Source organism: Pelophylax lessonae (assembly GCF_965119305.1).
Source record: "Pelophylax lessonae genome assembly, chromosome: 10".
NCBI classification, from domain to species: domain Eukaryota; kingdom Metazoa; phylum Chordata; class Amphibia; order Anura; family Ranidae; genus Pelophylax; species Pelophylax lessonae.
In genome coordinates this window covers 57,448,001-57,463,645 of record NC_138777.1, presented here as the reverse complement: position 1 = coordinate 57,463,645, position 15,645 = coordinate 57,448,001, and the positions used below count along the sequence as shown (strand labels likewise).

At 41.6% G+C, this 15,645-nt stretch overlaps 1 protein-coding gene across 5 annotated transcripts in view; it reads left to right on the top strand.

The window, feature by feature from the left end:
• The window catches only part of DNAJC24 (DnaJ heat shock protein family (Hsp40) member C24), an 83,143-nt gene extending 68,237 nt beyond the window's left edge, over nucleotides 1-14,906 (top strand). For 3 of the 5 annotated variants that reach the window (XM_082270760.1, XM_082270761.1, XM_082270759.1), the window contains exons 4-5: nucleotides 13,823-13,891; nucleotides 14,684-14,906. In XM_082270760.1, coding sequence (XP_082126886.1) covers nucleotides 13,823-13,891; nucleotides 14,684-14,829 — 215 coding nt within the window. In that variant the 3' untranslated portion in view covers nucleotides 14,830-14,906. The remainder of the gene's footprint in view (nucleotides 1-13,822; nucleotides 13,892-14,683) is intronic. The other 2 variants (XM_082270762.1, XM_082270763.1) reach the window with 2 other exon arrangements.
• Nucleotides 14,907-15,645: the final 739 nt, after the last annotated feature.

The following is a 15,645-nucleotide window of genomic DNA, read 5'->3' as shown; positions in this document are numbered from 1 at the left end:
TCCCTCATCCATCCATGTCTCAATGCTTTATTTTGTTGAGAAATCACTTTGAAAAACACACCTCCTAGCTTTTCTGGTTGTGGCCATCTTGTGTAAGGGCAAATGATTCATGTAACATTTACTTCCTTGAATCCAGCTCAAGCATGAATACGTAAGAGTATGCTGAGCTGAGAAAACCGCTCCTCCCCTCCTGAAGGCTCCTGGGATGTATATTATGTGCCTAGGCAACAAACCAGTAACTGAAAAAATAAAAAAAATATGATGTCCTGTCTGTTTACTAAGGCTAGCAGCATGTGGTTTAAAAATAATCAGTGTTGATGGGGACAGTGAAGTGACAGTGGACTTTAATCCTTAACCACTTCAATACTGGGCGCTGTACTGGGTGCTCTCACACTTTGAATGACAATTGCACTGTTATGCAACACTGTACCCAAACAAAATTATCATTTTTTTGAGACCAATAAGAGCTTTCATTGTTGGTATTTAATCACCACTGGGTTTATTTTTTTTAAATAAAAATAATTTACTTAGTTTCAGTTATAAAATGTTGTAAATAAATACATTTTCTCCTTCACTGATGTGCACTGATGATGCTACACTGATGAGTCACTAATATGCAGCACTAGTATGCATTGATAGGTGGCACTGAAAGGCATCACTGATCACTGTGAGGAAAGCCGTTTATTGGCTGCCCTCTCCTTCTGCAATTAAGCTATACAGTCTATTTTAGGATCTACCCAGTATGTGACTGGACTAATGAAGAAATAGTAGCGCACCAAGGAGGTGATCACTCTTTCCTGTTCTCCACATTCCCTCTTTTAACCACTTTACCACCGGAGGATTTTACTGTCTTACGCCTGGGCCACTTTTTGCGATTCGGCACTGTGCGACTTTAACTTACAATTGCACGGTGTGCGACGCCGTACCCAAACGAAATTTACGTCCTTTTTTCCCCACAAACAGAGCTTTCTTCTGGTAGTATTTGATCACTTGTGCGATTTTTTACTTTTTGCGCTATAAACAAAGCGTAAATTTTGAAAAAATAACAATATTTTTAACATTTTTTTATATGAAATCCCCCCCCCCCCCCCAAAAAAAATGTAAAAATCTAATTTTTTTTACATTTTTGTCCAATTTGTTTTCTGCTACCTATGTTTGGTAAAATAAATCACAATATTCACGTGTATTTTGATTGGTTTGCGCAAAAGTTATTGCGTTTACTAACTAAGGGAAAGATTTCTGTCATTTTTGGTGTTTTTTTTCTAACGAGTAATGGCGGCGATCTGCAATTTTTTTTGCGGGATTGCGACATTGCGGCGGACAGATCGGACCCTTGACTGACATTTTTGACACTTTTGGGGGTACCAGTGACATTACTGCAGTAATCCGTGCTATAAATATGCACTGTTACTGTAAAAATGACACTGGCAGGGAAGGGGTTAAATTTTATTGGAGAGGGAGGGGTTAATGTATGCCTGGTGCTTACTAACGTGTGTGGGGGGTGGTGACTTAGTGACACAGGGACAGATCGCAGGTTCAGCTATGCTGAACCCTGCAATCTGTCACTGCCTGTCACTTAGGAGATCCGCCCGCTTTGTTTACACAAGCTGGCGGATCTCCAAACTCGATTCCCCGAGGATCCTGGCCTCCCCTGGCCTGACTCCCGCTGTGACTGAATACAGCGGGAGCGAGCCTCCGGCGGCGTGCGAGCGCCGCCCACAAGGGGAGGAGTCCAGCGAGGTAGGTCTATGTCGCTGGACGGGAACGAGCCACTTTGCCGCAGTAGAACTCGAGTGAGCGGTCGGCAAGTCGTTAAATGTATCCATCTACATAGTCCTGCAAATTGTAATCCATCTGGGTATGAACATTTGCATACAAGCAAGACTCCACATACAGCATAGTGTTCTTTGCTTTTGAGGCCAGCTGAATATTTTAATTGAAATTAAAATGGATCATTCATATGTGTATGCTATTTATTAAAAATGAGATGTATATAAATATTTAACGGTTGGTTCTCAAGCTCAAAGATAAATCTTTGACCCATCCCATACACAAAATTCTACTATGGGCGATCGATTGAGGTGGCCTCAAAAACGCATGGCTATTATGCTTAATTGATATTAGGAATAAAACCTTACCTTGGATATTTTAGTGTTTCGCTTGAATTCTGGATTCAAATATTGGGTAATTGATGTCACAGATTTACTGGAGTTTACTAAAGGCAGAGAGTGTACTTTGCAAATGCAGTTGCACTCCTATGCCCCAAAATTTAGTGAATGTGGTGAAGCTTCACTTTGTAAATAATATCCTATCAAGTGCAAGAACTTTTTTAAAGTAATTGTAAAGGATACATTTTTTTTCCTTCATACTTACCTGCTCTGTGCAATGGTTTTGTGCAGAGCAACCCTAATCCTTCTTTTCTGCGGTCCTCTGCAAGCCCTCCTGGCTCCTCCTACCACCTGATTACCTGTGGGGCGGTACTCGTGCAGGCTGGATCCCGAGCCGCACTGTGTGCGTCTATTGACAGTGTGGCTCCATCCTTCTCCTTCGTTACTGGATTTGATTTGAGCCCAGTGAGGAGAGGGAGCAGTGCCACTGCTCTCGGCACAATGTTGAATCAAGTATTTACGGGGGAATTTATGATATACAGTGTCTCACAAAAGTGAGTACACCCCTCACATTTTTGTAAATATTTTATTATATCTTTTCATGTGAAAACACTGAAGAAATTACACTTTGCTACAGTGTAAAGTAGTGAGTGTACAGCTTGTATAATAGTGTAAATTTGCTTTCCCCTCAAAGTAACTCAACACACAGTCATTAATGTCTAAACCGCTGGCAACAAAAGTGAGTACACCCCTAAATGAAAATGTCCAAATTTGGGCCCAAAGTGTCAATATTTTTTGTGGCCATCATTATTTTCCAGGAGTTCACCAAAGCTTCACAGGTTGCCACTGGAGTCCTCTTCTACTCCTCGATGACGACATCACGGAGCTGGTGGATGTTAGAGACCTTGTGTTCCTCCACCTTCCGTTTGAGGATACCTCACAGATGCTCAATAGGGTTTAGGTCTGGAGACATGCTTGACCAGTCCATCACCTTTACCCTCAGCTTCTTTAGCAAGGCAGTGGTTGTCTTGGAGGTGTGTTTGGGGCCATTATGTTGGAATACTGCCCTGTGGCCCAGTCTCCGAAGGGAGGGGATTATGCTCTGCTTCAGTATGTCACAGTACATGTTTGCATTCATGGCTCCCTCAATGAACGGCAGCTCCCCAGTGCTAGCAGCACACATGCAGCCTCAGACCATGACACTCCCACCACTATGCTTGACTGTAGGCAAGACACACTTGTCTGTGTACTCCTCACCTGGTTGCCGCCACACACGCTTGACACCATCTGAACCAAACATGTTTATTTTGGTCTCATCAAACCACAGGATATGGTTCCAGTAATCCTTGTTTTTAGTCTGCTTGTCTTCAGCAAACTGTTTGCAGGCTTTCTTGTGCATCATCTTTAGAATAGTCTTCCTTCTGGGACGACAGCCTTGCAGACCACATTGATACAGTGTGCGGTGTATGGTCTGAGCACTGACAGGCTGATATCCCCACCCCTTCAACCTCTGCAGCAATGCTGGCAGCACTCATACGTCTGTTTCCCAAAGACAACCTTTAGATATAATGCTGTGGACGTGCTCTCAACTTCTTTGGTCGACTATGGCGAGGCCTGTTTTAAATGGAACCTGTCCTGTTAAACCACTGTATGGTCTTGGCCCCCTGTGCTGCAGCTCAGTTTCAGGGTCTTGGCAATCTTCTTTATGTAGAGCAACAATTCTTTTTTTCAGATCCTCAAGAGAGTTCTTTGCCATGTTGAACTTCGTGACCAGTATGAGAGAGTGAGAGCGATAACACCAAATTTACCACACCTGCTCCCCATTCACACCTGAAACCTTGTAACACTAACACATGACACCGGGGAGGGAAAATGACTATTTGGGCCCAATTTGGACATTTTCACTTAGGGGTGTACTCGCTTTTGTTGCCATCAGTTTAGACATTAATGGCTGTGTGATGAGTTATTTTAAGAGGACAGCAAATTTACACTGTTATACAAGCTGTACACTCACTACTTTACATCGTAGCAAAGTGTTATTTCTTCAGTGTTGTCACATGAAAAGATATAATAAAATATTGACATTATTATGTACAATTTACATAAATATTTGTGAGATACTGTATATATATTTTTGTATTGAATTTAATTACTTGATCAGATCAATATGTTGTGGAATGTTGCACAGTCTGATTGGCTTATAGTGGTGTCCCTCTCTTTCTCAATCGAAAGATTATAGGAGACTGATCTCAAGATAGATTTAGGAGAACAAAGCTTGCTGCCAGTAGCAGAGCGGTGTAAAACATTACTGGACAAAGGAACCTGCCCATAGATGAAATATTGGTTTTAGATTGACTGCTCCATTGTTCTATATTAGCCTTTACCCACCCTGGCATCTCGGATTTTCTGCTGTAGAAATATATAGTTTTCACGCCAAGGAAAACACACGTACATTTGTGAGAATCCATATTAATATATTTCACCTCTCATCTGCGAAGTTAGTCAACTGTTACAATGTAGGAACAGCTTCATTCTTTTTTTTTCCCCCTTATTCGCTACATATTTAATGTAGTGTAGGTGTTTAGGATCTATTAAGGATGGCTTTATTGATCCTGTCATTTCCAAAACTCACTGATCTTTGTAATTACATTAATCAGACTTGCACCCACTAGCTAGCTCCCCTGAGATCCATAGTTTAGACCCCCGGTAAAATGTGGTAATGCAGAAAGTGATATCAAATAACTGTCCCATTTCAGGCAGTGTAATATGTTGCTAATTAATGGATAGCATGCTTAAAATTGTCTTTTTTAAGTGTTAATTACATTTTCTTCACCAGTACTTAAGGGCAGTTAAATGAGCTGTTTCATTTGCCCATAGTTATTATTCACAGTGAAGTGCTATTATTTGACTTGTTACGGCCACCAAATGTTATGGCCAATTTATTATGGGAAGCTATATGGTAAAAGTATTGCTTTCACCTGGTTGTAGAAGCTTAGTTTTAGGAGACATCCGTCATTAGCCAATTTGTTATATGTGCATTTATGTATTTATGCATGTTATTAACCTGGAAAACCTCCCTGGTGTAGACATTCAAAAGCTCTGAGACTGCTGTCCCCTTCTTGGATGTGATGTCAGCAGACTCAAGTAACACGCTCTATTTATTAGTATTCTTTCTCAACCTTTTCAGTACAGAGGAACCCTTGAAATAACAACAGTATGGCCTCAGGGAACCACTGCTAATAATTAATATATCTACACCTCAAGATGTGAGGGTCAGTGGCAAGAATTACCCCATTACAGATAGCTAAAAAGATCAGTGGTGGCAGATATTGCTCATTCCTCAAGGAACCCCTAGCAACCTCCTGGATGAACCCTTGTTGGGGAAACCCTGTTCTATATTATTCCCCTTCACTCTTTCCCTGGCTGCTGCAAATAAGATTTAAGTAGGGAGGTAAGAGGACCCAACCCTCAAGTGTTTAGAAGTGTATTCCACATCTATATTATGTAAAAAATGTATGTAGTCTTTTATGTTAAAGCATACCTTCACCCTCCCCACCCAGTTTCCATCATTGCACTCCTACCCCCTCCTCTCTTACAATTCGGCTCTTCTTTTTATTACTTAATGACTTTTTCCCTTAACGTCTTTCTGGACAGCACCTGAGTGGCTCCTCCCACTTGCCAACAGGACCAAAATTTAAAAGAAGGGTTCTCCCCACAACTCCTCAGTTTTTGTGTTTCCTCTGGCAGACAAACACCTAGTGGGGAGTCAGGAGCTCTTAGGTGCTTTCCTGAGAGACCAGGCTTTCTACTCCATCTGATGCGACAGAGGGTAGCGAATCAGGTATCAAAAAGGAACTTCATCAGGAATTCTATTCCCATATCTTTCTCGTAAGGAAGCCATGCTGAAGTTTGTGTCTCATCCTCAACTTAAAGCCACTGAACAAGTCAGATCTATACAGAATATTTTGTATGGACTCGATCTTCATTGTCAGGTATCTGTTGACCAAAAGATGCTTTATGGCATTGATCGACTTAAGAGATGCCTACCTACACATTCCTATAGCCCCTCAGTCCAAAAAATTCCTGAGGTTGGCGGTGGATATGGGGAAGGAAGTCCTGCATCTACAATTCAAAGCTCTCCCTTTCGGCCTTTCATTCGCCCCATGGATTTTTACAAAGGTAATGGCAGAAGCCCTTGATCCTCTCCGCCTTTGAGGAGTCTCAGTAATCCCATATCTGGACGACCTCCTCTTCTTTGCATCTTTCCCAGAGAAAGATTGCAGCAAGGCCCGCAGGCATTTGCAAACCCTGAATTGGATTGTAAACCTTCAAAAATCAAACTTCGATCTGGCTCACCTAGTACAGTTTCTAGGTTACCAGATAAGTTTAGTACAGCAAAGAATCTTCCTTCCTGTAAGAGAAAGAAAACAAAGTCCAGAATGTAGTAGCTATGCTACAGCCAAATCAGGAGATGTCGGTCAGAAAAGTTTTATGTTAGCCCTATGGACCTTAACCTCAACTATGCCAGCCATTCAATGGGCAAGGCTCCAGAGTTTCCTCCTGAAGGGATGGGATCACAGTCCAGGAATCCTAGAAAAAAAGGTAAAGATCCCCACTAGGGTCAAGAGTACCCTTTGGTTGTGGTGGAATTAGTCGATCTTGTCAAAGGACATTCTATGGTCCTTTCCGATCAAAAGGAGAGTGATGACAAATGCCAGCGTGTGGGGATGGGAGGCCCACTGGGATCAGAATCTGGCACAGGGAGTTTGGTCCCAAGCCGAGGCAATGAAGTCCTCAAGGCAGTAGCATTGGCTGCCTTCTCTCCAAACCTCCAGAGGTCCCACCTGCAGATTTTATCAGACAACGCCACTGCCGGGGCCTACTGAAACAAGCGGGCGGGGGGGGGGGGTGGTATGTGTCGAGAAGCAAAGCCCTTCAGCTGCGGTCACCAAAAATCCTGGAGTGGGCGGAAAGTCACTTACTTTCCTCATCAGTGCTCCTTCTCAAAAGGCATATTAAATGGGTTTTCAGATTTTTTGAGCAGACGGCAAATTCAGGAAGCAGAGTGGAGTTGAATCCCCGAAATCTTTGCATTGATCACTGTGACTTGGTAGCGTCCATAGATGGACCTGCATGTATCAAGAGATAACACACAGCTCCCTCAATTCTTTTCTCTTCACGGATATGACCATTCTCTAGAGATAGATGCCCTAGTGCATCTTTGTAATTTTCACCTAGGTTATGCTTTTCCTCCTTTTTAGCTAATTCCATTGGTATTGAGGAAGATACAAAAAGAAAGTTTGGGTAATTCTGATTACTCCATTCTGGCCAAAGAGAGCCTGGTTCTCCACCATTCTACAAATGGCAGTCAAACCATTCTGGCAGCTTCCTCTCAAACAGGATCTATTATTTCAAGGCCCAGTGTCACCCAGATGTAGCCAGGCTAAGCCTCACCGCCTGGTATCTGAGTAGCAGCTATTAAAAAGAGTAAGGGATTGTCAGAACCTCTAGTAATCACTTTGCTTTCTAGTAGGAAGAAAGTAACTAGAGCGATTTACGCTAAGGTTTGGAAAGTCTACAATAGCTGGTGTCATTCGACAAATTGAACTTTGGAAGATATTGTGTCCGTGTTGGAATTCTTACAGAATGGTGCAGACAAATGTCTACCAGCTTGTACTCTTAAGGTGCAAGTGGCCACCTTAGGAGTGTTCCTGGAGAGACCAATTTCTTCAGAAGCCTTGGTCGCAACATTTTTTTAGGGCACTTACTCGTTCCAGACCAGCTAAACCTTTTCTAAGTGGGATCTGTCAGTGGTTCTAAAAGCCTTCACAAAGGAGCCTTTCAAACCTTTAGAATTAATTTCTTTGAGGGAACTTTCCCTCAAGACTGTAATTTTAGTTGCGATTACATCCGCAAGAAGAATCAGTGAACTGCATGTCAAGGAGTCTTTCCTGTCCATCTATCCAGATAGGATTATACTTAAAAAAAGATCCAGGGTTTTTGCCAAAGGTAGCGTCAGTTCAAAAACAATCTCAGGATATTCTTCTGCCAACTTTTTGTTCTAACCCTTCAGGGGAGAAGGAGAGACTGTTTCACAATCTAGATGTAAGAAGAATTCTATTATGTTACCTGGAGGTAACAAGGGACTTTAGGTCTCTGGACTCATTGATTGTTCATTTTTCTGGCAACATAAAGGGCCTCCAGGCATCTAAAGGGTTAATTGCTAGGTGGCTTAAATCAGCTATTTTGGAGGCTTACTCCCAGATGGAATTGTCTCCCTCGCTAGGAATCCGACCACACTCTACTAGAGCTCTTGCCACTACATGGGCAGAAAAAGATGGTGCCACTCTAAATCAAATTTGTAAGGCAGCTATGTGGTCAAGTTATTTAAGGTTTGTCCGTCATTACAGACTGGACCTTCTGTCAGCAGGTGATCAGGCATTTGTTAAAAAAGGTCCTTCAGGCTGTTGTCCCTCCCTAGTTGGTAAGTCTTGTTTATACTCTCAGGTGTTGTCCTGAAAGACGTTAAAGAGAAAATACAAGTTAGACTTGCCGGTAACTTGTTTTCCAGGAGTCTTTCAGGACAGCAGTGACCTGCCTTTGTTTTTTTGCTGATATTAACCATATTATGATTGTGTTCCAGCCTGGGCCAGAAGTACTCTACTACAACTGATGAGCTGTGGGAAGAAGCCTCCTTTTAAAGTTTGGTGGAAGTGGTGTTTCCTGTTGGCAAGTGGGAGGAGCCACTCTCTCAGGTGCTGTCCTGAAAGACTCCTGGAAAACAAGTTACTGGAAAGTCTAACTTGGATTTTTCTTGTTCCCTTCTGGAAATTCTGGGATTCTTACTTAAGTGAGAATGTAGTCAGTCACCCACAGCTTCTAGAGATACTGATGTCATGCATCCTAGGAGGTATCGGGATACTTTACAGCTGCTAGTTATCACTAGTTTTCACAGGGCTAGCAGTCTCCTGGTTCTTGCAAGTGGCTGCAAAAACCTGGAAGGGATGGCAACCCCTGCTGACATAAGTGAAGAAGATGGCAGCACAGGGCCTGGTGTGTAGTATTAATTGCAGGACACCACCACTGGATTCACTGAAGATGTGGGTATGTATTTTGAGGATAACCACGGAAAGGGTAAGAGGGGGGATTTAAAAAATACAGGGGGTGAAGTTATTTTTAAAATCCCTGTCCTGCTTTGCACACCAGCTAATATTTCATGAGGCCATCAATTGCTGTAACTGCTTCAGCTGTTGAAATGTCAGAAGGTATAGAACAAAGGGACCCAGATTTGTCTCTGCTGCGTCTGAAATTGGTGGCAAGCTTCATGCGCCACAAATGTGGGGGAGGGAGCCTCAGAGTTCCAGCACTGGTCAGCATTTATAGGGAGACAAATTTGAGACTCTCAACTAGAAAAAACAAAAAAGAAGCAAGCATACTACTGATAGTGCGCTTGTTCCTTGAGAACGTTTGTTTGGAGAAAACGTGTGTCGGGGAGGAGCCTATGCTGACATCATCAAACACGCTTGATCCGGAACCAGCAGTACTGAATGTTTGTTTGACACACTTGTCTCATTGGAAAGACTGAGTATATACAAAGTATTATAATGAATAAATCAGGCGGTTTTACACTATGGGAGGCTGTTATTTGCTTTCTTTTGCCGGATTGTAATCTATGGAGTGAAAGTTGTGATGTGACAACTCTCCCTGCTGGTGCGATCTGGGGTTATAACCGGCTGGATGTGGCATGCTGGTGAAACTCACTGGTGGCATCTCCATTTGGATAGATACTTTTGAATGGACTTCTTTTAATATACACGTGGGGTGAAAAGACTTTTACGTTAAATTGTTTATTCTGGCTTTTATCTAATATTCACAATTGGTGTTTTGCAGTGATTCATGCATTCATATTGACGTGGATTTAAAGGGACAGCACAACAATATTATTACAGTTTCTAACACTTTAATTTTGGTGTTTTTGAGTGCAGCTATAAATATTTGTTTTGGCACCAAGCGTTTTTTTTTTTTTCTTTTTATACTACTGATGGAACCAAGGATTGGCGGCACAAAATGATTTTGCAGAGCCAACGACCGTTCTAACCATATAGAGTTTTTGTTTGACTCTGCGTTCTGTTGCCAATGGATATATAATCTGCAAGCCCCCTGTTTTTACACAGCTTTACTCTTAGTAATTCATAGTTCCCAAAATAAAAAATGAAAAGAAGTTTTATTAGTGAATTGCACTTTTGGAGTATGGTAATTTGCCATGTGACAGCCCCCGCTGCTATAATTGGGGCCCACACTATCCCACTTTGTCTCCAAATTAAGAATGCACTCAGGGGATGCAGATGGTGAAGCAGTGTGAAGTTATTTCCAGCACAGGACAAACTTCCCATTAAAAGCGGTTTCAAAGTGTAAAATTAAAAAGGGTGTTTAGTCATTGTAGATGTCAGTGGAATATACCACTCAAATCTTCTGCCAAAGCCTGCAATGTCACAATGATTTAGACCTAGTTTGGATTAGAAAAGCAGGAACATTTTGAATTGCTCCAGTTATCCAGAATCACAGCCAATGCGTGTATGTCCATTCCCTCCACCAGATCACATTCATTGCCGACAGCGCATGAAAAAGTAGAATAAAATCTCCTTTTTCTTTATGGTTCAACTCTACTCGTTTATATGAAAGAGAAACAATTTAAATTTGTGCATCCATACCTTTGTAAATCTGACAGTACACAAATAGGTTTCTCCATCTACACAAATGCTCCCCTTCCCCAGCTGTTGTATTCTAAGATTGGCTGCCATTGCTGTTCAGAGGCTAACTTTCAGACTGGCTGTTTCGACAAAAGTTTAGTGATCTACAGTGAATCCGGAAAGTATTTACAGCGCTTCACTTTTTCCACATTTTGTCATGCTACAGCCTTATTCCAAAATGGATTAAATTCATTATTTTCCTCAAAATTCTTTAAGCAATACTCCGTAATGACAACGTGAAAGAAGTTTGTTTAAAATCTTTGCAAATTTATTACAAATAAGAAATCCCATGTACATAAGTATTCACAACCTTTGCTCCATACTTTGTTGAAGCACCTTTGGCATCAATTACAGCCTCAAGTCTTTGAGTATGAGGCTATAAGCTTGGCACACCTATTTTTAGGCAGTTTCTCCCATTCTTCTTTGCAAGACCTTTCAAGCTCCATCAGGTTGGTTGGGAAGCGTCGGTGCACAGCCATTTTCAGATCTCTCCAGAGATGTTCAATTGGGTTCAAAGCTGGGCTCTGGCTGGGTCACTCAAGGATGTTCACAGCGTTGTCTGGTAGCCACTCCTTTGTTATCTTGGCTGTGTGTTTAGGGTTGTTCTCCTGTTGGAATGTCAACCTTCGCCCCAGTCTGAGGTCCAGAGCGCTCTGGAGCAGGTTTTCATCAAGGATGTCTCTGTACATTGCTGCATTCATCTTTCTCTCGATCCTAACTAGTCTCCAAGTTCCTGCTGCTGAAAATTATCCCCACAGCAGGATGCTGCCACCACCACCATGCTTCACTGTAGGGATGTTATTGGCCAAGTGATAAGTGGTGCCTGGTATCCTCCAGACATGATGCTTCATTCAGGCCAAAGAGTTTAATCTTTGTTTCATCAGCCCAGAGAATTTTGTTTCTCATGGTCTGAAAGTCCTTCAGATGCCTTTTGGCAAACTCCAGGCGGGCTGTTGTGTGCCTTTTAGTGAAGAGTGGCTTCCGTCTGGCAACTCTACCATACAGGCCTGATTGGTTAAATGCAGCAGAGATGGTTGCTCTTCTAGAAGGTTCTCCTCTCTCCACAGAGAAATGCTGCAACTCTGTCAGAGTGACCTCTTGGTCACCTCCCTAAGTCCCTTTTCCCCCCGCATTGTTCAGTTTGGCCGGGCGGCCCGCTCCAGAGAGAGTACTGGTGGTTCTAAACTTCTTCTGTTTACAGATGATGGAGGCCACTGTGCTCATTGGGATCATCAATGCTGCAGAAATTTTTCAGTATCCTTTCCCAGATCTGTGCCTCCATACAATCCTGTCTCGGAGGTCTACAGACAATTCCTTTGACTTCGAGGCTTGGTTTGTGCTCTGACATGCACTGTTAATTGTGGGACCTTATATAGGCAGGTGTGTGCCTTTCGAAATCCTGTCCAATTAACTGAATTTTCTACAAGTGGACTCCAGTCAAGTTGTAGAAACATCTCAAGGATAATCAGTGGAAAAAGGATAGACCTGAGCTCAATTTGGAGTGTCATGGCAAAGGCTCTGAAGACTTATGTACATGTGATTTTTTTTTTTTAAATAAATTTGCAAAGATTTCAAACAAACTTTTTTTCACGTTGTCATTATGGGGTATTGTTTGTAGAATTTTGAGGAAAATGAGGAGTTTAATCCATTTTGGAATAAGGCTGTAACATAACAAATGTGGAAAAAGTGAAGCACTGTCAATACTTTCCGGATGTACTGTACATTTGTTAAGTCAGCAGGGCCACCCACTGTTAGAATTTCGGTCGGTCAATACTTCTGGCTTTCTTGATCATGCCCACCTTAGAGCAAACAAACAGCAGAGCATTTGAAAGGTTGTAGGCTCAGCTACACCTACCCTTCAGGTTTTTATCAAATGGGAGGACAGTGGTTCATGGGTTTACCCAGAGCCATGGGTACAGCATGTAAATGTATTTTTTGTTTTTATTTGTTTCAGCAATGTTTTTGACTAGAATGGGATTTTATATGCTAGATTGTACCAAGTGTTTAGAAGCCACCCCTATCTGAAATTTTCTTGGCCCAATTTTTTTTCTTTAAAGAGGAAGTAAAGTCTTGAAAAAAAAAATATTTTTGTTTACCTGCAAAGTAAATGCATACTAGCACATTATGTGACACTTACCTAAAAACCAAGGCCACGTCGTCCCCGCTGGAAGCTGAATCCCAGTCTTCCTTCTGGGTCTGCGGACTCCGGCTGTGCTACTGGCTGGAGCCGCATAGTGTAATGCGTGTGGTAGCCGCCGCTCATGGCACGGGGCTCTGAAGAAATGGCATGGGCTGCTGTTCCTTCAGAGCGCATGCACCAATGATGTCATTGACTGCATGCAATGTAAATATCTCCTAAACGGTACAAGTTTAGGAGATTTTTACAGTTCCTATAGGTAAGCCTTATCATAGGCACAAACAGTACCTGGGGGTTTACAACCACTTAACTCTTTGCCTAGAATCTCTGGGTCCCAGATCTGTATGGGCTGGAGCCATGGGCGACTTTAGACAATTTCAGAAAAATACTACCATTGCCTGTGGAGCCTTGAAAGCTCCCTTGCTATGGACCAAAAAAAAACACCTGGTCCTTTTTTAAAATAAAAAAAATAAAACTTCACACTGTCCACTTATTCAAGAATGTAAAAGCCAAAGATTGAGATCACTTTATGGATAAAGGGAGAGCAAACTTCTAAACTTGGTGGATTGGCAAATGTTTCTAGGTTGTATCAAAATTTTAGCAAGTTCATTTCTAGTGGTGTTTTCACTTTCTTCATAGTTTAAAAAAAAAAAAAAATTATCCAGAGCCTGGGCTTTTCATTACATCTGCAGTAGGTACTTAACTTTTCAGGGTTACATAATGAAAATTCTTTAAATGTAGAAAGCCCTTGCTCTCGAGCAATCTTGATATGGGATCTTGTGCCTGTATAATTCTTTGAGAAACATTTCTATGATTTTCCTCCTTAGAAACAGAGATGACCCGATCATGCCATGTGGACAATCAGGTTCCCTTGGAGGAAATGGAATGGGAAGATGGTACGTATGTCATTTTTAGATCTCTGAAATCTGACCAGAATATTTTTTTTTTTTTTTTTTTTTTTTTTTACAGCTTATTCTTAGGAATAGGTCTGCAGACGCATACTGTACATACGAGTGCAATTTAAAAATATGTATCAGTATTTGGATTTAAAACAAGATTCATAGGATTGCCATAGTACTTCAGAAACCATACATGGAAATTGGCCCTATGGGGAAATAGGTGGTAGGACAATTGCTGACCTACCTATACAAATACTTGTTACCTGGCTGTTAGGGTTGGTATTCTGGAGACAATGACATGGAACAAGTATGAAGCGAGTGAAGTCATCAACCCTGGACCAGTGACTTAGTATTGTAGCTACTGTATCAGCAATAATTCCAGGCAGTTAGCAGAAATGGCAGCCTTTGTGTTTCTTCTTTCCTTTTAAAACTGAACTCCATACAAAATGCAACTGCAATGCATATGTGAGCTGTGGCCAAAATATTTTTATACTCGTTCAGCTAGCCTTGTGATTCAGACAATTCTGCTACAGATTATTTAGATAGGATTCTAAAATCTAGGATTCTAAAATCTCCTTTAGATCGATGAACAAATATGTGTTTGTTGCAAGGGTCTGTTTGATCTGGTAGGTCCTCATTGCATGGCTTTGGTCTAAAGAGATTGGCAGATGTGGGCTCACCCTGCAGGTGGCAGATGTGGGCTCACCCTGCTGGTTACAATCAGCTAGGTGTAGAAGTAGAATTTAGAGCTCACCTTGTTACCTTTTTTTTTTTTTTCTTTTGGAACAGATGAGGAATATTACTGCTACACCTGTCGCTGTGGAGGAAAATATATACTAACTGAAGAGGACTTGGAACAATCCCTGCTGGTGAACTGCGATTCATGCTCTTTGATTATAGAGATCTACAGGAACAGTAGGCACTTGGCGCAATAAAAATCGGCCACAGTCCAACCAAACCTTGTGCACAGACTTAGACCGCTTAGGAGACCATTTGCATAGCAAATTTACCACACAGTGCTTGTACATCCTATTTTTTTATTTATAAAATAAAAATGATAAAACGTTTACTGTATGTGGTGCAATTATTGAATAAGCCTGGATCCTGGCATTGGGGGTACAATATGAGCCATTAGGTTATTTACACAACCTAGAATAAAAGGCATCCATAACTTCACAGCAGGATATAGAAACTTTACAAAACCGCCTCAATAAAATAAAGGGGTGGGCAAACTACATGGCAAATGTTTAAGGTTTCATGTTAAAAAAAATGTAAAGAAGTGCACTTGGGGGGGGGGCTAAAAATATGAATGCAAGTTACTCGCTTGGGGGAATCCAGGATTAAAAAAAATAAATCTGGGGGTCCCAGTAGACAACAGCATGCAAAGCTATCAGAATATTAGCATTCATAAAAAAGGGTATTTACTCAAGAGATAAAACCATAATCATACCACTGTATAGAAATCCAGGGTATACTGTCCAGTTCTTGTCACCAATCCTCAAGAAAGGATGTGCTGGAGCAAATCCAGAGAAAAGCAACAAAATTAATAAGGGGACTGAAGGACCTGAGCTATAGGGAGCAACTACAAACATTAAAATGTATTCTCCCTGGAGAATAGACACGTAATAGGAGATATGATGGCAATATACAAATACCTCAATGGTGATCCTTGCAAAGCGAATAAACTATTCTCAGGGAGTGTAAGAAGACACATGGTCACTCAATGAAATGGAAGAAGCGGTTTAACCATT